The 23350-nt window shown below is 54.4% G+C and overlaps 1 protein-coding gene across 1 annotated transcript in view; it reads left to right on the forward strand.

Moving 5' to 3' along the window:
• Window positions 1-22557, forward strand: part of WDR62 (WD repeat domain 62) — a 31654-nt gene extending 9097 nt beyond the window's left edge. Inside the window, exons 6-31 of the mRNA XM_012774953.3 lie at window positions 387-524; window positions 875-1057; window positions 1576-1736; window positions 3363-3552; window positions 4116-4253; window positions 6161-6339; window positions 7631-7722; window positions 9318-9443; window positions 10878-10945; window positions 11026-11147; window positions 11984-12059; window positions 13155-13266; window positions 13359-13422; window positions 14167-14289; window positions 15318-15451; window positions 16386-16438; window positions 17169-17387; window positions 18335-18456; window positions 18783-18886; window positions 19191-19301; window positions 19627-19758; window positions 20008-20119; window positions 20251-20360; window positions 20616-21299; window positions 21825-21982; window positions 22077-22557. Coding sequence (XP_012630407.2) covers window positions 387-524; window positions 875-1057; window positions 1576-1736; window positions 3363-3552; window positions 4116-4253; window positions 6161-6339; window positions 7631-7722; window positions 9318-9443; window positions 10878-10945; window positions 11026-11147; window positions 11984-12059; window positions 13155-13266; window positions 13359-13422; window positions 14167-14289; window positions 15318-15451; window positions 16386-16438; window positions 17169-17387; window positions 18335-18456; window positions 18783-18886; window positions 19191-19301; window positions 19627-19758; window positions 20008-20119; window positions 20251-20360; window positions 20616-21299; window positions 21825-21982; window positions 22077-22340 — 3975 coding nt within the window. The 3' untranslated portion in view covers window positions 22341-22557. The remainder of the gene's footprint in view (window positions 1-386; window positions 525-874; window positions 1058-1575; window positions 1737-3362; window positions 3553-4115; window positions 4254-6160; window positions 6340-7630; window positions 7723-9317; window positions 9444-10877; window positions 10946-11025; window positions 11148-11983; window positions 12060-13154; window positions 13267-13358; window positions 13423-14166; window positions 14290-15317; window positions 15452-16385; window positions 16439-17168; window positions 17388-18334; window positions 18457-18782; window positions 18887-19190; window positions 19302-19626; window positions 19759-20007; window positions 20120-20250; window positions 20361-20615; window positions 21300-21824; window positions 21983-22076) is intronic.
• The last annotated feature ends 793 nt before the right edge of the window (window positions 22558-23350 follow it).

The following is a 23350-nucleotide window of genomic DNA, read 5'->3' on the forward strand; positions in this document are numbered from 1 at the left end:
GGAGAGGACTTGGAGTCGGCAGAAGTGGGTACCAAGTCCTGGCTCTGCCTGTAACCTACTATGTGACCTTGAGCACATGACCTCCCCCACTCTGAGCCTGGCAGGTAGGGGAGAAGCACCTCCTTTCTAGGGCTGTTGAGGGGATTCCATGGAGAGAGCTCTGGAGCATAGTCTCCGTGAGGGCTTTTCCAAGCCTCGGTCTCTTCCTCTGTAGACTTCGAATGACAAGAGTGCTACTTGTAGGTTTCCCCACAAAGCAGCTCCCTGGAGGGTCTGCAGAAAACGGACTTGGAGCGGGATGAGCTGGAAGACCTGGGGTGGAGGGCAGAAACAGTAGTCCAGTGGGATAGGTGCTAGTGTGAGCTTTTCGGCACTGATTCTTCCAGAAAGACATCCTGGTGGCCTCCAACAAGGTATCCTGCAGAGTCATCGCCCTCTCCTTTTCAGAGGACAGCAGCTATTTTGTCACTGTTGGGAACCGGCATGTGAGGTTCTGGTTCCTAGAAGTCTCCACTGAAATAAAGGTGAGTTTCTGTCCCTACTTCCTCTGCCAGGCCCTGAGGGAGTTACCGTTAGCAGCAGCAGGGGCTCCTGTTTCTTGGGGGTGGTGGTCTTAGAGGTCAGCTGGCCTCTGAGGAGCCCAGATTCTGCTTCTGGGCCTGCTCTGCAGGTGCAGACTGGCAGGCCCTGCTGGGAACCCCCCAACCCTGGGGCCAGACCTCATTCTGGGACCACTGCCCCCCAGCCCCTCTGCCCACTTGGAAGAGTTTCTTAGAGTTCTCCTGTTTAGCTATGTGGTAGCCTCTGGCCCATTGTGGCCCTGTTGGAGACCATGCAGTGTCTTACCGTGCCCTGTGCCCTGCTATGCCTCCAGGTGATGGGCACGGTGCCCCTCGTAGGGCGTTCGGGCATCTTGGGTGAGCTGCACAACAACATCTTCTGTGGTGTGGCCTGTGGCCGGGGCCGGATGGCAGGCAGTACCTTCTGCGTGTCCTACTCAGGCCTGCTCTGCCAGTTCAACGAGAAGAGGGTGCTGGAGAAGTGGATCAACCTGAAGGTACCCACACCCTCTCTGCTGCCAGCAGGGCAGACGCTCTTCCCCGTGACCTGTGACTCTCGGTGATGCCTCCTCCTCCCTGAGCCTCAGCTTCCACATCTGTAAAGTGGGAACGCTGCTGCCTTCCTCCCAGGGTAGATGAGGAAGTCATACGAGATAATTTATGTAAGAGAGCACAGTGCCTGGCACCCTGAAATATAGTCAAGGTTACGGTCATTTTCCCATCACTGTTTGATCCAGTTCACACTTCTCGCATTGCACAGCTGCATATCTCTATAGACAGCAGTGACAACTGTGTCCTGACTCATGCCTCAGTCTACCTGCTGGCGTGTGTCCTTCAATAATGGTGGTGTGCTATATCCTGATTTCAAAAATCTTAAAATATGCTAAAATGGGCATCTCAGACCCAAGGAACTGTAAGTCATCTCTGGAGGCCCAAGGCTGCTCTGTTAGTCCCTATATCCCTGGCCAGGCCACATGAAGCACCAAATTCACTTGGGTCCCGTTTGCTCCCACAGGTCTCTCTCTCTTCCTGCCTCTGTGTCAGCCAGGAGCTCATCTTCTGTGGCTGCACAGACGGGATTGTCCGCATCTTCCAGGCCCACAGCCTGCACTACCTCGCCAACCTGCCCAAGCCGCACTACCTTGGGGTAGACGTGGCACAGGGCCTGGAGCCCAGGTACTGCTTGGCAAGGGGAGGAGGCAGGGCCCACCCAGAGCCTGTCCACTAGCATCCATCTGTGCTTCCAGATCTGTCTGTCCATCCCACAAATACTAGCGATTACTCTCAGCCCTGAGTATCACAATAGTGAACAAAGCAGAAAATTCCCTGCCTTCCCGAGGCAAGCTCCAGGGTAAGAGGTGAGGCTAGGTGGGGGAAGAAACAGTCAGTGAGCAAATAAAGGAATAAGCAAAATAATAACATCAGGTAGTGCCAAGTGCTGTGAAGGAGAAAAGCTCAGAGCGGGTGTGAATATTGCGGAGTATTTCATCCATGTGGCTGACACTTATTAAGCAGCTACTGAGTACCAGCCCTGGGCTGGAAGCAGGTTACAGCTATCATGAGGCAGCAAAATCTCTGCCACCATAAAGTCCACAGTCTAGCGAGGGGCCTTGATGATAAATAAGTACACAAACAAGATAATTTCAAATAGTCGTGACTGCTTTGGTGCAATAAAGCAGGACTCGGGAACAAGAGTGCTGGGGGTGAGCTGTGTTATCGGGTATCTGGTGAGAAGGAGCCAGCTGTGTGGAGAGCAGGGTCCCAGCAGCAAGTGTTAAGGCCTTCAAAGGGACAATACATTGGGCTTGTCATGTTGCAGGGGTAGCCAGGGGCTGTGGCCAGAGCCCAGTGTGCCAGGGGAGGAGCCTGTAGTCTAGTCTGAGGTCAGTGAGCAGCCACTGGGGGTTTCAGGTATTGCAGTTAAGTGACCAGGCCTTGCATATTGGATCCCTTGGCTATGGTGTCAAGAGTGGCTGGGAGGGCTAAGCTGTGGCTTCTCTTCCCCGTTGCTGTAAGTCTGTTTGGAGAGGGAGGCTACCTAGCCAGGTGTGCTGGGTGCCTGGCCCTGCCTCTTTGTAGATTGCTGGACACTAGCTCCTGGGTACCTTTTCCAAGAGAGAGCCTGAACAGGCCACTGGGTGTCACAAAAGAGGATGGGTGTACAACCCACAGGTGGCAGTGTGTTGCAGTAGCCAGGCTGCCTAGCTCTGCCACCTTCTGTTGTATGCTGTGTGGCTACAGGCAGGTCACTGCACCTCCCTATGATTCAGTTTTCTCATCTGTAAAATATAGTACCTACCTCTCATGGTGGTGGTGAGAATTTATTGCAGCTAAAACTTTCATCCTGGCACAAAGTAAGTGCTCAATAAACTATAGCCTTTGTAGGGAGGTCCCAGGTTGTGAGAAAGCTCCCCAGCCCCCTTACACAGGGGCTTGTGATCATGTGTTGGTAAGGCTAAGGAGAGAGGAGGCCTGAGGTACATGCCCATTATCCTTCCATGCTCAGAGAGAGGACAGGAGTTTGGATTATCTGGACCAAGGGGAGAAAAATTTTAACAGGAGTCGGAAACTCACATGTTCTCAGGGCCAGGCAGAAACTTCCAGTTTATAACCTCTATATTAGAAGCAAAGTAAAGGAAGATGGAAGAGGGAGAAGTGGAATTGGAATAGGAAAGATGAAGGACCACAAATACCATGAGGGATGGCATTGCCGGGCAGAAGGCAGCTCCACTGTCACCAGAGGTGGCCATCAGTACTCACAGTGACATTGATGGTGATCGATAACCCATGTGGCCGTGTTAGCTTTCTCTTCCAGAAGAAGGCAGAAGCCGTCTACCCAGATACAGTGGCGCTGACCTTCGACCCTGTCCACCAGTGGCTGTCCTGCGTGTATAGGGACCACAGCATCTACATCTGGGATGTCAAAGACATCAACCAAGTGGGCAAGATGTGGTCGGAGCTCTTCCACAGCTCCTATGTCTGGAACGTGGAGGTGAGCCCCCTTCCCTCCGCCGTGCCTCAGCCTCTACCTCCCCCGTCTCTACTAAAAACAGAAAGAAATTAGGCCGGGCATGGTGGCTCATGCCTGTAATCCTAGCACTCTGGGAGGCCGAAGCAGGCGGATTGCTCGAGGTCAGGAGTTCGAAACCAGCCTGAGCAAGAGCGAGACCCCGTCTCTACTATAAAAAAATAGAAAGAAATTAATTGGCCAACTAATATATATAGAAAAAATTAGCTCTTGCTCAGGCTGGTCTTGAACTCCTGACCTTGAGCGATCCTCCCTCCTCGGCCTCCCAGAGTGCTAGGATTACAGGCATGAGCCACCACGCCTGGCTGATTGTGGGGATGTTTTAAGCCCTGAGCTGAAGGTGGGATATGGACAATATATGATAGCATTTTGTGTCATTTTTTTGTTTATTTTTAACATAGATGGTGTTGTACTGTTTATCTTAACTTACTTTTTTTCTGGCACCAAGATGCAACACTGTATCATAGTGCTGTCACTGAGGCGGTTGTAATTAATCACCCTTTGCCTTCTTCTCTTGGGAACTATAGGTATATCCTGAGTTTGAAGATCAGAGAGCTTGTTTGCCATCAGGATCTTTTCTGACTTGTTCCTCAGACAACACCATCCGCTTCTGGAACATGGATAGCAGCCCTGATTCTCACTGGCAGAAAAACATCTTCAGCAATGTGAGTGGCTTCATTGGGAACCGTCTGTCAGAAGGAACAAAGGTGCGCTTTGAGCTAGGATGCAGGGGCAGGAGGGAGTCTTGCAGAACCTAGATGTTAGGCTTCACTAGAGGCAAGAACCAGGAGCCGAGGGGCTCGCTCTCCATGTCCCTTCCTCTTGTTTCTTTCTCTCCCCCTCTCTTTCTTTCTGAGGTGACATGGTCTGTGTTCTCTAATTCTCTGCCAGTCAGCTCCTGCTCTCCAGGTGTGTGTGGACACAGTCCCTCCTGGCAGCCTGACACGCCCAACAGAGATGAAATTGCTCCCTAAGTCTTGAGTCAGAACTCCCTGGAAGAGCACCTGATGGGCCCAGCCAGGCAGGGGCTTCCCCCGTCTGACTAGCTGCCACGCAGTGAGGCCTCAGGTAGGGGTGCTGGCAGACCGCTGGAGAGAGCCGTGACGGGAGGCTGGGGAGGAAAGTTTGCTGGAGAAATTTTGGTTAGTGTCACTAGGTTGGCGAAGGGAACTTCTCTGAGGAGCTCAGACCTGAATCAGGCGTTCGTTTATTCTGCAGGTACTTACTAAGGTCTGTGCTAGGTGCTTTGGGGCATGCTGGGGACACAGCAATGACAAAGACAGACCCTTCTCTTGCCCTTGTGGCACAGTCTAGTGGGGGGAGGCAGATAGTGAACTGGTAACCATGCAAATTGTGTATGATCACAGGTACAATAAGCACACACCATGACAGAAGATTGCGGGTGCTGGTAGGGTATATACTGGTATCATGTGATCTTGTCTGGGATATCAGGAGTGGCTTCCTGAGAAAGAGACAACTAAGCTGAGACAAGGAGGACTGGGAGGAGTGAAGAAGGGAGGGGAGAGGGCTCCACACTTGGAGAATAGCCTGTACAGGCACGCTGAGCTGGGAAAGAGCTTGGTGAGTTGAAAATCTGAAAGAGATCAGTGTAAAGCCGGGCGTGGTGGCTCACGTCTGTAATCCTAGCACTTTGGGAGGCCGAGGCGGGTGGATTGCTCAAGGTCAGGAGTTCGAAACCAGCCTGAGCGAGACCCCGTCTCTACCAAAAATAGAAATAAATTAATTGACCAACTAAAAATATATATATAAAAAAAAAATTAGCTGGGCATGGCAGCGCATGCCTGTAGTCCCAGCTACTCGGGAGGCTGAGGCAGGAGGATCGCTGAGCCCCAGAGATTGAGGTTGCTGTGAGCCAGGCTGACGCCAGGGCACTCACTCTAGCCTGGGCAACAAAGTGAGACTCTGTCTCAAAAAAAAAAAAAAAAAGAGATCAGTGTGGCTGGAACAAAAAAGGCCCTTGATGCAGGATTGTGTGGCAGGTGCTCCACAGGTGTCCCTTTATTGCTCTCCTCACCCCAACCCAATGCCACTGTCTTCTCTTCTGCACCTATGACATACTTGCTGTATTTGGCTGCACACAATAGAAAAACTCAATATAAGAGTTAAAAGTTTGGTTTTCTTACTCATAAAAGTAGTTTGGTAGTAATCAGTCCAGATTGTTTTGGCAGCTGCAACAAGCCCTTAGAGACCCACGGGCCTTCCAGGTTGTTGCTCTGTCCTTTGAGGGAGTAGCCCTTGTCCTTATTGACCCATCATGGCTGCTGGAGCTCCAGCTATAATATCCATGTTCCAGTCAGCAAGATGGAGAAAAGACAGCAGAAGAGTATTTGCTTGCTTGACATCTCATTACCCAGAATTTATTTATATACCCTCATCTAGTTGCAAGGGAGGTGGGGAAACATAGTTACTGTTCTGGTTGGTGAAACTCCCAGCTCAAAATTGGAGTCATGTTACTGATGAAGAAAGGGAGACTGGCAGTGGAGAGGCACAGAACTTCAGAGGTGCTTCTGAGATCCTTGCGGCACTGACCTCAGCCCTCTCCTTCCTACAGACCCTGCTGAAGGTAGTGTATGTGGAGAATGACATCCAGCACCTACAGGACACGTCACACTTCCCAGACCGGGGGAGTGAGAATGCGACGCCCATGGACGTGAAAGCCGGGGTTCGAGTCATGCAGGTCAGTCCTGATGGCCAGCATTTGGCTTCAGGCGACCGAAGTGGAAATCTGAGGCAAGTGGGCCCTGGTGGGGTATAGCGTAGACCTCCCAGCTCCGGCTGGGTTCTTGGGGCAGTAGGGAGGAGCCCTGGCTTTGGTACCTCTGGCTGCCCCACGGGAATGAGGGATGTGAGTAGCAATCCAGTAACCAGCCATTCTGGGAACTTAAGCTGAGAACGGGCTTCCAGAAGGGCTGAAATCAGGTAAGTACTGAGAGCCTGGCAGCCGGCATGCAGACTTGCCCTCCGGAGTGGACAGGCAAACTCATACGACTCTGGGGGAGAGTGGCACTTTCACCACCACATGGTACTGAACTATCAGTGAAATGCCAGCTGGGGAGGGTCCTGGTGGCTGTGGGAGAGGGGCCAGGAGAGTGGGACATTTGAGGGCTCAGGCTGCTTACCCCCTTCCTGTAGAGGTTTTTCAAGATGTCATCAGCCCAAAAGGTGCTGACCGAACATAAGCCTGTCACAGGGCAAGATTTAAGATGACAAATGACAGCCATGACCACCAGGGTGTTGGAGCTGTTGGGGTGGAAGGGAAATGGAAAGCAGGTGCCCCACAGAGGGACGGTCACCGCGCAGCACCACGACAGGCTGCAAGCTGTCATATCTTTCCACTGTCAAAGAAGAGCAGAAAGTGCAGATTTTTTTTTCTGTGAAATTCTATGACTTTTAAATATTGGCACCTCTGTTTTGGTATCAGTCACTGCATGAGGCCAGCTCACTGTGTCGGTGTTCACGTTGATGCTAACGTGTGTGTAGCACTCCTCCCCCGTGCCAGGCCTGGCCTGAGCACTGTGTCCTCTGGTACCAGTGCTGGTTTTAGCTCCATTTGTCAGATGGGCTAACTGAGACAAGAGAGGCCACCAGTGTGGCCTGTTGTGTCACAGGCCAGCTATGATGACCTGTTGGCTGATTTCATTTGAAGAGAATGAGGAAGGTTTAGATTTGAGTCTCTACCACCATCAAATGTTCTCATCCATAGGTCCTATCCTTGATGGTGACCTGTGACCCCTGTCCCCTGCCCTGCCCCCAGAGGACTGTCCTAGATCCCTGGGGGTATGTTCTGGCCCGTGAACTACAAGGGGCCACTGCCTGCTGAGGTGCTCGCGGGCGCGATGCTGCTCCCTTTGTGATGTCAGGTTTCTAGAGAAGATGCACTAGTGCATCTCCAAGCTGTCTGGCCGTGACAAGGGGGTTCCCATATTGCCCACGTGGCTGTTCTGACCTTTCTAGCAGTGGCAGAGCTGGGCTGGGCCGTGGGGACTTAGGCAGGGGATAGCGGGCCGTGTGTGTCTCCCAGGATCCACGAGCTGCACTTCATGGATGAGCTGGTCAAGGTGGAGGCCCACGATGCCGAGGTGCTGTGCCTCGAGTACTCCAAGCCTGAGACAGGTGAGACCGTGGCGTGTGGTGGGGGTTGGCAAGGGATGTCCCCCTGGCAGAGCCACAGAAAGGAGTAGTTGGTGTCTGGTGGGACCATGGATGACAGCTGTGAGCCTTGAAACATGTGTTTCACAACATCACACACTCTTTTCATCTCTCTGTGTATGTGCGTGTGTGTACATACACACGCTCACACATACACGATAAAATGATGCCGAAGAGTACGTTGCAGGCATGCTGCTCCTTCACCCCAAGTGCTTCCATGAGCATTTCCTAGAAACAAGGACATCCACGTACGTGACCACAGTACACTTATCCAATCTGGGGACTTCACTCTACTGTCATCTGTGGTTCCTATTCGAATGTTGCTAGTTGTCCCAATGTTGTCCTTTAAAGCACCTTTGTTTTCCTAGGCCAGGTTTACACTTCAGTTGTGTCATGGCTTTTTTGTTGCCTTCATTCTGGAATATTTCCACAGTCTTTTTTTTTTTTTTGAGACAAAGTCTTGCTTTGTTGCTTAGGCTAGAGTGAGTGCCATGGCATCAGCCTAGTTCACAGCAACCTCAAACTCCTGGGCTCAAGCAATCCTCCTGCCTCAGCCTCCCGAGTAGCTGGGACTACAGGCATGCACCACCATGCCCAGCTAATTTTTTCTATATATATTAGTTGGCCAATTAATTTCTTTCTATTTATAGTAGAGACAGGGTCTCGCTCTTGCTCAGGTTGGTTTCGAACTCCTGAGCTCAAACGATCCGCCCGCCTCAGCCTCCCAGAGAGCTAGGATTACAGGCGTGAGCCACCGCGCCCGGCTCCACAGTCTTAATTTGTCTTTTTAACTTTGGATTTCTGCAGAGTACGGGCCAGTCATTGTGTAGAATCTCTCTCAGTTTGGGTTAGTCTGTTTTCCTTGTGATTTGATTTGGGTGATTTATTTTTGGCAGGATTATAAGGGAGGTGGAATTACGCCCTGATCTGTCACACGGTGACTTTCCCCATGCTCTTCTTTCATTCTTCCATCCCTCATGCCCTCTGGCCACCAAATTTTCTTTAACTCTCTCTTCACCTGGTAGACCCTTCCTGAGCTCCCCTCCAGCACAGCCTCAGGTTGTGTTGTTAGGCCTTGGACATACCCGGTGACCACAGTCGGCACTGTCTGAGGGGGCCAGTAGGGAAAGCCAGGGGCAGAAGGAGGAAGTGTGGCAGCCAGCAGTCAAGTCTGCACGAGGCCCGGGGAGCCAGAGCTCAGAGTGAGGGGACCATGATTTCAGATAAAGCCAAGAAGTTGCCGGGGCTTGACATGGCTGCCAAGGAGTTGGGCTCAGCAGGAAAGGGCCCTGGCTCTGCTGGAAGGTCTGCAGTGGGCATGCATGGAGAAGCATCCGTGCACGTGTCAGGATTCATCCTCCCTGAGCAGGTGGTGAGGAATGGGAAATGCCAGGGTTTGGGGACTCCATGAAGACCACACAGAGCTAAGGGAGCGACTCTTGCTGGGTTTGGGGCAAGCTGGATACAGGTTTAAAACCAAAGACCTCTTCTCCATGGATGGGACAGCTCGGTCACAATGCAGGCTTCGGGGAACCCAGGCCCATCCTCTCCTCTCACAGGGCTGACCTTGCTGGCCTCGGCCAGTCGGGACCGGCTGATCCACGTGCTGAATGCGGAGAAGAACTACAACCTGGAGCAGACCCTGGACGACCACTCCTCCTCCATCACGGCCATCAAGTTTGCTGGTGAGCCCCTTTCTTCCCAGTCCTGTGCCTCGGCAGATGGGCACCTTTGCTTGCAGTAGCCGCGAAAACTCCCTCTAGCTTCAACAGAAAAGGGAGGAGCAAACTCCCGATTCAGGCACAGCTGGATCCAAAGGTTGGAGGTCGAATCTTTTAAAATTTTCAGCATTCTCTCTCTCTTTCTCTCTCATTCTCTCTCTTATTCTCTCTCTCTCCCATTCTTTCATTCTCTGATTCTCATTCTCTCTTTCACTCATTCTCATATTCTCTCTCATTCTCTCTCTTATTCTCTCTCTCATTCTCTCTCTCTCTCATTCTCAAAAAAAAAAAAAAAAAGAAAAGAAAAACCAAGACCCTAAGTCTTTTCTGTCTTTTTGTCCTCACCACAGCTTTTAATCTTTTTTTTTTTTGAGACTCACTTTTTTGAGTCTCACTGTTGCCCGGGCTAGAGTGCTGTGGCGTCAGCCTAGCTCACAGCAACCTCACACTACTTACTGGGCTCAAGTGATCCTTCTGCCTCAGCCTCCCAAGTAGCTGGGACTACAGGCATGCACCACCATGCCTGGCTAATTTTTTCTATATGTATTTTTAGTTGTCCAGCTAATTTCTTTCTATTTTTAGTAGAGACAGGGTCTTGCTCTTGCTCAGGCTGGTCTCGAACTCCTGAGCTCAAACGATCTACCCACCTCAGCCTCCCAGAGTGCTAGAATTATAGGCATGAGTCACCATGCCTGGCCGCACAGCTCTTACTGTATAAAGAAATGGGAATAGCAAAAGCAAGAGTGTTCATAGTGCTTGCCACGGAGCAGCCGCTGTCATGGGCTTCACACAACTTCACAGGGCAGGGACTGTCATTATGCCCATTGCATAGACAGGATCTGAGGCCCAGAGGGGAGTCCTGGGGTCAGAGCACTGTGTTTAACAGCTTTGACTCTGGCACCAGCGACTGCCTGGTTCAGTCCTGGCCCTGCCCTCTCTGTACCTTGGCACAAGGACTCTGAGCCCGTGTTCATGTTCGTACAGTGAGGTGGACGGTGAGCATTCTGGAAGATCAGGCACATGCTTGAAGCCTGGCCCAAGGTTCCTGTGGATGTTCTGATTGTCCTTGATGGCCTGAGCCTCCCAGCTTGTCTCCACCTGTTCCTGCTGTATTCCTGCCTCCATACTACTGTTCATGTCAGCCATCTAAGTCCCAGATTGGATATGGTGCCCCTTCTGTGTCCCTAGCCTTTGCTTCCCTATATGCCCTTGCTCTACAGCTCCATTTTTGCCCCCTCACACAGCTCCCATCTGGACCCAGCACCGACCGCACCCCCTCCAGGAAGCCCTCCTTGATCCCAGTAAAGATGGGTGATTGCCTTTGCAGTGGAGTTCCCGAGCTAGGGCCCCTGACCATGCAGCCAGCCCTGCCTAGTGCATTCCCTTTTCTTTCCCCAGGCAACAGAGACATCCAGATGATCAGCTGTGGGGCCGACAAGAGCATCTACTTCCGCAGTGCCCAGCGGGTAGGGTGGGGTGGCCTCCTGGGGGCTGGGGTGAGGGGCTTGTCAGAGGTGCCTTCTGAAGGCCCTGCCTGTCCTGCCAGGCCTCGGATGGACTACACTTTGTCCGTACCCACCACGTAGCAGAGAAAACTACCTTGTATGACATGGACATTGACATCACCCAGAAGTACGTGGCGGTGGCCTGCCAGGACCGCAATGTGAGGTGAGGGGCGGCCCCTGGCCCTTAGCTGGCCCAGCTGGTATCTGAACAGGCCAGTATGGGACGTCGCCTGTCCTCTCCTAGGCTGGCTGCTTTCCTCCCCCTGCTCATCTTCCTGAGAAGCTGGGCGGGGTGAGGAACCCAGGAGATGTCTCTCAGAAGCCAGCCTCTCCCAGGCCTAGCCTCCAGGTTGGCAGAGCTTCCTTCTGGCCCTCCCGGGCCTATGTGGGGAGACGGAGAGACGTGGATGTGGGTCACAAACCCATTCATTCACCCGCATTCCCTGAGCACCTAGCAGGGCTGGGTGGTGCCGGGGTCACGGCAGCGGCCAGGGCAGCCCCAGCCCCTCCACAGAGTTCACAATCCAGTGAAGGGGACCAGACAGTGACAGTGCGGAGTGGTCAGGGCCGGGATAGGGAGAGCCCAGAGCATTGTCCCCAGGGAGTTATGGGGGCCCTGGGGAGACACCTGACTCCCTGGGGATTAAGCAGGACTTGGAGGAAGGGCCCTCTGAGCCGGAGCCTGGGGAGGGTGTGGAGGAGGGAGCAGGGGAAAGTGGAGAGGGAGCGCGCAGGGCAGAGCTGAGCAAAGAGGTTCTCTGCCTCCCTTCTGATTGGGTGCCAGGCACCGAGCTTGCTGTGCTGTGCGGTGGGGGAGACGGGTGTTAACTCAGGTTGATACACAGCCTCCCTCAACTTGAGATGGGGTTTCAGTCCAGGCATCTGACGGGGACAAAACTTAACAGGGTATTCCAAGGATGGGGGCAGCAGGAACTAGAGGGTTAGAGGGGGCAGGGTGGGCAGGGCCCTGAAGGCCATGGTGTATCCCCATCTCCCCAGAGTCTACAACACTGTGAATGGGAAGCAGAAGAAGTGCTACAAGGGCTCCCAGGGTGATGAAGGGTCCCTGCTGAAGGTGAGAAGCAGGGGCCCCTGGGGTGAAAACCTCACGCAGACACCCCCACACAAGGCCCCTGTCTGTCTGCTGCCCTGATGGGCCACCTGAGACTTGTGTCCTTTGTGCTTAATCATAGGATCACACACTGGCCAGTGCTCAGGCCTGGTTAACCAAGGATGCTTGGGAGGGGGCGTGGGGTGGGTGGCCCTGACTGCTTTATCTTCTTTTTTTTTTAACTAAGAGACAAGATGTTGCTCTGTTGCCCAGACTAGAGTGCAGTGGCGTTGTCATAGCTCACTGTAACCCCAAACTCTTGGGCTCAAGTGATCCTCCTGCCTCAGCCTCCTGAGTAGCTGGGACTACAAGCATGCGCCATCACACCTGGCTATTTTATTTTTTGTAGAGAATGTCTCACTATGTTGCCCAGACTGATCTTGAATTCCTAGCCTCAAGTTATTCTCCCTCTTTGGCCTCCCAAAGTGCTGGGATTACAGGCGTGAGCCACTGCACCTGGCCTGCTTTACCTTTATTTACTAAGCCCTTCCCCAAGAAGGGGCATTTAAGTGGGTTCCTTTGAGAACAATAGGGGATAGTGGGTGGAATGAGGGAGCCATGGACTCCTCTCCTGGCTTGCCCCTGCCAGACATGCATTACTCAGGATGAGATGAGGACCTTCTCAGAGCCTCCTCTGGACTAGGAGAGTTGTGAGTTCAGGCTCCAAGGTCAGCCCCCCACTCTGCCTGGGCTGCCTGTGTGACCTTGGGCAAGCATCACCTCTTGAGCCTGTTTCATCTTCTGTAAATTGCACATAAAGATGGCTTCTATCATAGGGGTATTCTGTGGAAGAATGAAGTTTGTACCCAAAGTGCTTGGCACGGGGCCCAGCTACCATTACTCCTGTTGTAGCGGTGGTGGATTTCTTCTGTTGTAAAATGGGATCAGCAGTTTCCTGCCCTGCCAGGGTGCACGTTGCAAGGGTTCCTGGGATGATTCCATGTGCCAAGTGTCCTGCATGAGGGGGCCTAGTCAGCGAGGGCTGGGATGTTTAGCCCAGACCAAACAATAAGGAAATCGCAGGCTGCCTGAGTGACATGTGGGTCTCTTTCCTGGCAGGTCCATGTGGACCCCTCAGGCACCTTCCTGGCCACAAGCTGCTCTGACAAGAGCATCTCAGTGATTGACTTTTACTCGGGCGAGTGCGTCGCCAAGATGTTTGGCCATTCAGGTGGGTGTGCCTCGCTGCTTGGGACACCTGCCCTCCCGCCCTGGCGGCCTCTGACTCAGAAGGCAAGTGTGGCTTCTCTGCTTCGTTTGCAGAAATCATCACCGGCATGAAATTCACCTATGACTGTCGTCACTTGATCACAGTATCTGGAGACAGGTGGGACAGACCTGGAGGCTGCCCCTGGCTGGGCCTCCCTCTGGGAGGGGGTGGGACATATATAGCAGGGAGAGTGGACCATGAGCACTCTGCCCACAGCCCTCCTGTGTAGGGAGACTCTTGAGCTTCCCAGCTTACTCCCTCCTTGGACAGTGTGGACCTCGGTGTCACACCCAGCCCCAGGTTCAAATCCCAGATCTGTCGTTTATTTTCTCATCACTGTGAACAGGTCATTTCCCTTCTCCGAGTCTCAGTTTGTTTCTCTGTAAGAAAGATGACACCATCTACCTTGAAAATTCTATGATGAGCATTGAATAAGATTATATATATATAATTGAATAAGATTATGTATATATAATTGAATAAGATTATATATATAATTGAATAAGAATATATAAGATAATTGAATAAGAATATATTGAATTGAATATATATTGAATAAGATTATACACAAGATTATATATATATATACACACACACACACACACTAATTAGCACATGGTTGGTGCTCAAGGAAGTCCCTTTTGTCACTCCCTTGGTTTATCCCACTTCTCCACAGCCCCTTCAAGTCTTGAAGCTATCAGAGCAGGCCCTGGCTTGCTGGGACGCCTTGACCTGGGCCCAGGGTGTAGATCTAACAGAGCCCAGAGCCCCTGTGCTGAGCTGATGGGGGATGGAGCCCTGGCCGTGGCCAAGTGGCACCATGTTCACTCTTCCTCTCCTGCATCTCTCTGGCCTCCGCAGCTGCGTGTTCATCTGGCACCTGGGCCCTGAGATCACCAACTGCATGAAGCAGCACTTGCTGGAGATCAACCAGCGTGAGCAGCAGCAGCATACAAAGGACAGGAAGTGGAGCGGCCACCCCAGGTCCTGGTGGCACCCCATCTGTCCACCAGAGGGATATCCCCTGTCTTGGGCCTTGTGAGGAGTGATGCTGGGGACATAGCGATGGCTGAGACAGCACTGGGCCCTGCCCACAGTGCACAAGCAGCCTGGTGCAGGAGGCAGACTTTGAATTCAAAGTTGCAGTCATACAAGTGGCAGGTTTTACAGGGGAAAGCAGAGTGCTCGGTGAGCCCCTGAGCACGGTGATGCAGAAGCCCCAGGGGGCTGAGGTGGGGACAGGGAGGTCAGGAAAAGGGTATAGTGGAGCTGAGGTGTCCTCACTCTTTAAATGGAAGCTGTTCCTTCACTTATTTCTTTGAGTCCTCTAAATATATTTCTTTGACAGCTTCATGCTGCAAAACCAGTTTTATTTGGAGTGAACTCGTGTTCTGGTTTTTGATTTTAGATTTGGTTTGGGGAGTTGCTCATTTTAAGTGGGAAGTTTTTGGTTTTCTCTCTCCTACCCCTGGATGTGTCCCTGTCTGTGCCTCTCCATCGTGAGGCTTTGCCTTGGCCTCCATGCAGACACCAGGGGGACTGTGGGCCACCTGTCCTAAGGTGCTGTTGGAGGAATCACAGATCTAGGCACTGAGGAAGTAGAGTGGGCAGATCCCTTTGACTCTTGGTTCTGAGGCTCACTCCATCTGAGGATGAGCAGAGTCCTGGCCACTGTGCCCTCCTCACATCAAGTATGTTTGAGTTTCCCATGCGCCAAAGGGGCCAAAACCTCACTGCCACCATCTGAAGGGAACCTAGCAGCCCAGGACCACAGCCCTACCATCTGCTTTGCTTTCTGTCCCGTTGCTGTGGCCCTGGCACAGTTTGTCTTATTTGCGAGCCCAGTCTTTATTATCCCTCATTCATTGGGATGATGTTTCTAGGGGAGGGGGCGTGTCAGGTGAGAGACCCAGCAGCATCATGACCCGAAGCACCCGTGCCCAGCTCTAGGCAAGTCCCCACCACCCTGTTTACCTGTGTCCTCTCCTTGCTGTCCTCGTTCCTGGCTTTAGACAGGAGACATACGCATCCCTGCCCCGTGAGATTCACTCCCTGAGTCCTGGAGAGCAGACGGAGGATGAGCTGGAGGAAGAGTGTGAACCGGAAGAGCTGCTGAAGACGCCTTTCAGAGACAGCCTGGATCCAGGTCGGAAAGGGGCCCTATTCGGAACTGTGTCAGCGTCAGGAAGCGGTGCTAGATTTTGCCCCCACTACTTTGTTCTCCGGGCCTGGCACACACTGAAGCTCAATAATGTCAGTCAAGATTCTTTCTCTTTTTTTGAGACAGAGTCTCACTCTGTTGCCCAGGCTAGAGTGCCATGGCATCAGCCTAGCTCATAGCAACCTCAAACTCGTGGGCTCAAGCAATTCTCCTGCCTCAGCCTCCCAAGTAGCTGGGACTACAGGCATGCGCCACCATGCCCGGCTAATTTTTTCTCTATATATTTTTAGTTGTCCAGCTAATTTCTTTCTATTTTTTTTTTAGTAGAGACGGGGTCTCGCTCTTGCTCGGGCTGGTCTTGAACTCCTGACCTTGAGCATTCCACCCGCCTCAGCCTCCCAGAGTGCTAGGATTATAGGCGTGAGCCACCACACATGGCCTAGAGTACAGTTTTTTAAGTTTTTCCCCTCCAGGTGGGCATGTAAGTTTTTCCTAATTTTCACCATTGTTGTAAGTGAGGCTATTCTGGGCCGTCCTGGGCTTCCACCTTGGGCAGGTGTGAAAGTGTCTACAAGACAGAGGCAGAAGATTGGTCCCATTGGGTCCTGGCAGTAGGACATATTTTATTTTAAAAGAAAGCCCCAGAAGCTCTTCAAGTCCAGTTACTGCCCACCCAACATGGGCCCTTCATTCCCATGCACTTTCTGGCCAGCATTTGGTAGTGTCAGGCGTTTAATCTTGGTCAGTCTTACGAGTAAAGTGTTGTGTCCCATTGTTTAAATTTGCATTTCCCTGACAATTAGGTTGAGCATCTTTTGATCTGTCATCCTGGGTTCCTGTTTGGAGAACTGCCTGTTTGTGCTGCCTGTTGCCTACTGGGTGTTTGTCCTCTTTTCATGGAATCCATGTGTCCCTCCAGATCCCCGGTGCCTGCTGACCAACGGCAAGCTGCCGCTCTGGGCAAAGCGGCTGGTGAGTTGTCAGGGAGGGTGGACGCCTAGGGGCTGGCAAAGGAGGGCGCTCTCCCGGCTCTTCTTTCTTCTGGGGACCCCTTCCCTTTCCATGTCTCTCCTTTCCCTGGAGAACCTCTGTCATCCTTCCAGTCTCAGCCTAGACAGCCCTTCGCTCCCACAACACACGTGCCCTGTACCAGGCACTGTGCTGGCTGTTGCAGACACAGCGCTGAGCAAGGCAGACAAAACCTCCCCTCCACAGGCTCACTCGCCAGGGCGGGCGAGGGACAGTGTCCGAGTTAACTCTGAACCACGTAGCATGCTGGGAGCTGAAAGGTTCTGTGAAGGGAACAGAATCAAGAAGGAAAATAAGGGGTGCTGGGGGTAGCAATTTTAGGTAAACACAAAGGGCCTCACTGAGAAGATGATAGTTGAGCAGAGTCAAAGTGAGTGGGACATGCACATATTGGGGAACAATGTTCTAGGCAGAACAGTCTGCCCATTCAAATCCAGGAGGCAGGGTTGTGCTTATTAGCATGTTCAAGGAAGAGCAGAGAGGCCGAGGTGCCTGGTTTGGGGTGGATGAGGGCCGGAGCGGGGCGCAGAGAGGTGACAGAGATACATATCGGGAAGCCACTTCTGAATAGTGTGTAAAGCCCAGAGGCTGGGTGAGGTCTGTGCAGTGTCCGTGGCCCTGCTGCAGTTGGTGAGCACCTCCCTGGCTGCCTGACTGTCCCATGTCCTTCCAGCTAGGAGACGAGGACGCAGCAGATGGCTCAGCCTTCCATGGCAAGCGCAGCTACCAACCACATGGCCGCTGGGCGGAGCGGGCTGGCCAGGAGCCCCTCAAGACCATCCTGGATGCCCGGGACCTGGATTGCTACTTCACCCCCATGAAGCCCGAAAGTCTGGAGGACTCCGTCCTGGACACGGTGGAGCCACAGAACCTGGCAGGCCTGCTGAGCGAGGTGCGTGCTGCCCACCCGCCTGGCCCGCAGCCCCTGCACCATGACTGCCCACACAGGGCTTGGGGCCCAAGAGCTCTGGTTTTGCAAATAGGCTGAGCCCCGCTCTGTGGCTGTAGAGAGGGTTACATGAGATGGTGAAGGGCAGGAGGGTGAGTCCTGGGCCGGTGCACAGTGAGACCTCCCAGGGCAGACAGGGATGTCACTATCACTTAGGAGTTAAGAGCTCGGGCCCTAGAGCAGGCCTGTACCTCAGTGGGGGACATTTGAGTAGATAGAGCCTTGGCCCCGCCCCTTCCTGGCTGTGCGACTTGAAGTAAGGTTTATCTCTCTGGGCGTGGGTTTTCCAAAAGCCACCATGACGATCCCTGCTTCAGAGGACTTCTGCAGGAATGTAGTGCTAAGAACAGGGCCTGGGCCCTCAGAGATCCCTGGCAGCTCTAGCTCTTACTCTACTATTTTGCAAACACAATGCTTTTTTATGCTGTTACATAAATTTTCTTCTTCCTTGTGGTATAACATATGTATAGTAATGCGCACAGAGCTTGGGGATATAGCTTGACCAATTACTGGTGTAATTCATATGTATCCACGACCCCGGTCAAAATACAGAGCACTTCCTGCCTCCTAGACTATCCCTCGTGCCCCTCCCAGCCAGTGTCCCCAGCCAAGGTAACCACTGTTCTGACCTCTCACCATGGATTGTTTTGCCTGTTCTTGAACTTCACGTAAATAACTCCAAGAGGGTTAGGCTTCTTACGTGCTTGCAGCCATGTGTAGTCCTCATCTGTGAGGGGACTGATGGCAGGGCGAGCACAGGATGAGCCCATGGTGAGCAGAGCACTGGGCACAAGCCTGGCTCACACATCCGAAGGTGAGAGCTGCCCACATCGTCCTCCCCCCCACACCATGGCCCTGGGTGCAGTAGCTGTGCTCTCTTCACCCCGCAGTCAGAGAGTCCCCAGGAGGGTGGCTGCAGGCGTCCCTCCTTCCCCAAGCAGAGGGAGTCACCTGAGGCCAGTGAGCTCGTCTACTCCCTGGAGGCAGAAGTGACAGTCACAGGGACAGACAGGTGGGTGTCCTTTGCACCAAGGAGAGCCCTAGAAGAAGAGAGGAGGCTCCAGCTGATGGTGCATGTAAATGATTGCTCTCCGCTTTCCCAGGGGACGGGTGAGGCCCAGATGGGGCAGGAGCCCAGCCCTGTGGCCTCAGAGGTAGCCTTGGTTTCCCTGGTTCCAGGTGGGGTGTAGGGGTTCCTGGGGGAGGGGGCATTTGGAGGAGGCAGGAGACGCTGAGGCAGTCTCCCAGGAGGAGCAGGGCGTGGGTGCCCAGGGGCTCTGGGTGGTGACTCGCCAGCGTGAGCTACTCTCCCTCTGCCCACTCGTGCTGGTGCTGCAGCGAGTACTGCGAGAAGGAGGTAGAGGAAGGGCTCGGAGACCAGCACAGCGACTCCTACCTCAGGGTCTCCTCCGTCAGCTCCAAGGATCAGAGCCCACCTGAGGGTGAGTAGGGCAGGCAGGGACCCTGTGACAGTTTGTTCATTCAGCCAGGCCCCTTTCTGAGCACTCAGGGTGACTTTGACCCAGTCTTCCTAAAGCTCAGAGTCTGCCACCACAGACAGATATGGTCCCTGCCATTTCCTGAGGGTGCTGGAGCCCAGCTCTGCCACCTCCTTGATGTGCAACTTGGCTTGTCCATAAAAATGGAGGGTGGGCACTGTCATCATCCCCATTCTCCACACGGGGAAGCTGGGGCCCAGAGAAGTGGAGCTCAGTCCTGACCACACACCACACCCTGCTCCTTCAGACTCGGGGGAGTCCGAGGCCGACTTGGAGTGCAGCTCTGCCACTGCCCACCCCTCCCCTCCACGGCCTGACCCGGACTCGCGGTTTGCCATGGCGACGCCCCCCACGCCAGGTAAGCAGGGCCAGACATGCCAGCTAGAGCACAGAGTAAGAGGCTTGTCTATCTGGCTTGGGTTTTCCAAAAAGTCATGGCAATCTCCTCTGCCTCAGTGGCCCTTTACCAGAATCTGTGCTGGCCTAGGGATGGTCACCATATATCTTCACTGGCCCCACATCAGCCCTGGACTTGGCACTCACTGAGCCTCAGTTTCCTTGTCTGGAAGACGGAGTCTTTCCTTCTCAGCCTGGTGGCAACAGGGTGTGTGATGGGCAAGTGCAGCTTTCTCCAGACAGTTGGCACCTGCCCATGACTCATGATGTTGATGGCTTCTCTCTAGGATGCCCAGGTACCGGGGAGTTGTCCCAGCCCGAGGGGCCAGGCATGTGCACCAGCTCTCTGCCCCAGACTCCTGAGCAGGAGAAGTTCCTCCGCCACCACTTTGAGACACTTACTGACAGCCACCCGGAAGGTAGGGCCCTGCCTGGGCTGTCGGTGCAGTCTGGGCACAGTGTGGACACCTCTGGGTGGGGCTGTCCCTGGCAGGGTGGGGCAGGGCGGGGAGCATCCCTTTTCTCTTAAAGACTGGGCTGCACACCTCTCCCTCTCCCTGCTCTGTCTGCTCCTGGGTGCGTGTGTTGTTGGGAGTTTCTAGGGGTCTGCCTGCGTCCACGGCTGGCTGGCTGCAAGGACTCTGAGGGCCCCGGGCACCTTCCCCTAGAGCTCTTCCATGGCTCCCTGAGAGACATGAAGGTCTCCGAGGCCGAAGACTACTACAATCCCCGACTGAGCATCTCAGCCCAGTTCCTCTCAAGCCTCCGGAAGACATCCCGGTAGGAGCTGGCAAACCCTCACCCCACCCGCCTGCTCTCCATACACCGCCGCCCCGGCGGGGCTGTGTCCCTCGGACACCCTAGGGCAGGCTGCGTGAGTGTCCCCCTCCCACCTGGCCTCCTCCCCACAGGTTCCCCCACACCCTCCCCACCCGGCTGCCCCAGCGCCTCGTGACGTCTCCAGAGGTCAAGCCCACAGCCCGAAGGAGAAGCCAGCCCCGAGCAGAGCCCCTGAGAGCAGGTACTGGGGCCACCTCCCTCGGGGCACAGGGCCGGGAGCCAGCAGGCCTCGTCCTCACCTCAGAGGTGAGCTTGCTGGTCCTCTCGGGGAGGAAGGTTGAGGCTGCCCTGGTGCCCACTGAGTGCCCCAAGCCCAGACAAACAGCCCTGGGTGCCCAGCTAAGCTGTGGGGTGTCTCTTCAGACCCCACGGCCCCCTTGCGTGGGGCCTGGGCATCGGCTCTGCAGCGGGGTGAGAGCCTCTACTTCCTTCACAGTTCCCTGCCTTTCAGCACTGGCGCCCCGTGTCCCTCCCTCTTCAGTGCTGCCCACAGACAGGAAGCCTCCGACGCCCACATCAGCACCCAGCCCAGGCCTGGCTCAGGGTATCCACGTCCCCTCCACCTGCTCCTACATGGAGGCCACTGCCAGCTCCCGTGCCAAGATGGCATGCAGCATCTCCCTCGGGGACAGTGAGGGCCCTGTCATGGCTGAGCTGGCCAGGCCCCTCGGAAGGCCATCGTCCATGGGGGAGCTGGCCTCCCTGGGCCAGGAGCTCCAGGCCATCACTACCACAGCGACACCCAGTTCGGGCAGTAAGGGCCAGGAGCCTGCCATGCACTCCTGGGGCAACCACGATGCCCGCGCCGGCCTGAGGCTGACCCTGTCAAGTGTCTGTGACAGCCTGCTATTGCCCCAACCGCCCCTGGAGCCACCCACCACGTGTGTCTGGTCCCAGGAACTTGTGGACCCTCAGCCTGGTATCACAGTTACAACAGCCAGCTTCCGAGCCCCCAGCCCAGTGGATGCGAGCGCCCTGAAGCCCCACAGCTCTGCCTTACTCCCAAGGCTCCCGGCCTGTGAGCCCCTCGACCCTGCTGCCTGCTCCAGCAGCCCCCAGCTTCCAGAGGCCAGGCCTGGAGTCCCTGGCAGCACCGTCTCCCCCCTGGAGCACTGCCCAGGTGAGTACGACCCTTGGAACAAAGCACCGTCCCCTAAGCTCAGCTAACTGGCTGAGCTCCAAAGGTAGACCCTCAACTCAGCCACAGCGACTGTGCCATTCACTCATTTATTCATTCATTTACTTAACTATTTAATGAGCATTTTTATACCTGTTGGGATTTGTTCTAGGCCCTGGGTACATGGTGGTAAACAAGACAATACAAAACTGACATGTTTGTTAGGGGCAATACCCCAGCAAAATCTGTAAGGAAAGTGTCAAATGTGTCATGAGGTGACACGTGCTAGGGAGAGACATCAGAAAGGGGATCAGGCAGTGAGAAGGGGTCATTGCTGGCAGTTCTGAACAGGATGATGGGAAGAGGCTGCATCTGAGCAGCGACCTGCAGGAGGGGAGGAAGGAGCCTGGGGACTGAGCAAGTATTCAGACACAACCACAGTAACTGGACTCGGCCCAGATGCCCTGGCCTCTCTCCCACCAGCTGGGAGGAAGCTGTGTCTTGCTCATTGCCTCCTCTCCACCCCAGATGCGCTGAGTCTGCACCGGAGTAGCCCCAGGAGCTGGAGCGAGCCTGGGGTGCCAGCTGAGGTCCTGTCCCCAGCTCCCCTTGAGCTGAGCAGTGTAGGAGACATCTTACACAGGCTGCAGACTGCCTTCCAAGAAGCCCTTGACCTTTACCATGTGGTAAGCCAAGCCCGAGAGGCAGGGGAAAGGGTCGAGGGGGCTCCTCAGGCTGCCTGGCCCAGGTGGCCCATGACAAGGTCGGCATCCCTTGCAGTTGGTCTCCAGTGACCAGGTGGATGCTGAGCAGCAGCAGGTGCAGACTGAGCTGGCCTCCACCTTCCTTTGGATCCACAGCCAGCTGGAAGCCAGTGACTGGCTGGTTGGGACTGATGTGGCCCCAGCCCAGGGCCTGCCCAGCCCCGGGCCCCCCTCCCCACCTGCAGCGTGCCCTCTGGGCAGCCCAGACCTACACGCCCTGCTGGAACACTACTCAGAGCTGCTGGTGCAAGCCGTGCGGAGGAAGGCACGGGGTGACTGAGAGCCAGTGGCCCTCGTCACCACAGTCCTGCTGCCTCTGAGGAAATAGGTATTTTAAGCAAATAAACTGATAGTTTGCAGAAATTGTTCCTGGAGCCTATCTGGGCCCATCCGCAAAGCCCTCTTCAGGTGGAAGCAGGGGGAGGGCAGAGGGTGGCACTCAGAGGACAGCCCAGGGGGCTTGTGTTGGCGACAGGGCTAGGCCCTGTTCCCATCAATGGACAACATGGGACCAGCGTTCCCAAGAAGTTTGGGAACTTCAATAATGACAACCCCAAGGCCTGGCCTCCCGCATCACCTACTCCCAGCCCACTGACCTGCCACAGGGGCGTCATGTGTGGTCCTTGCTCAGGGGGGCCCAGCTGTACCCCAGGGAGGGGCCAGCCCTCCTATGCCTCCTACTGATGTCTGAGACCCCACCAGAGCTGCTGTGATCACCATGTGGCCAACTTTACTCACCAATCCATGTTTGCCACATCACTGGTTCATGGCCCTTGGGCCAGGCCCACACTGGATCCAACAAGGTCCAGGCTGTTGTCCCCATCTGCAACAAGAGAAACTAAGGAGAGACAAGCAGACTCGCCCACTGGGCAGTCCTGGTAGGCCCAGGCCACCCAGCAGCTAGAACCAGTAACTCCTTCCCCAGGAGTTGTTCTTTATCCCAGGAGTGTCTGTTAGGAAGGCCACTCTCATGAGCACAAATGCCCCCATTGTCCCAAGTCCCTATAAAAAGCAGCCAGTAGGGCCCTTTCCTAAAGCACAGTCTCACCACATGGCCTCCTGGGGCCTGTGAGTTCTTCCCCACTGTTTAGAGTGATCCAGAGCTGAGACTCACACCTAAGTTTGCCTGGTGGCAGAGCTGGACCCTTCAACATGAGGACACAGCTCTCTGCTGCCATAACATGACACATATCAGGACCAATCTTGCAGTTGTTCAAAAAACCCTGCCAGCTCCCAGGTACCTGTCACTGTTCTGCACATTAGGGACAAAGTGAGGAACAGGTCAGGCAA

Source organism: Microcebus murinus, chromosome 16 (genome assembly GCF_040939455.1).
Source record: "Microcebus murinus isolate Inina chromosome 16, M.murinus_Inina_mat1.0, whole genome shotgun sequence".
In the NCBI taxonomy this organism is placed as follows: Eukaryota; Metazoa; Chordata; class Mammalia; order Primates; family Cheirogaleidae; genus Microcebus; species Microcebus murinus.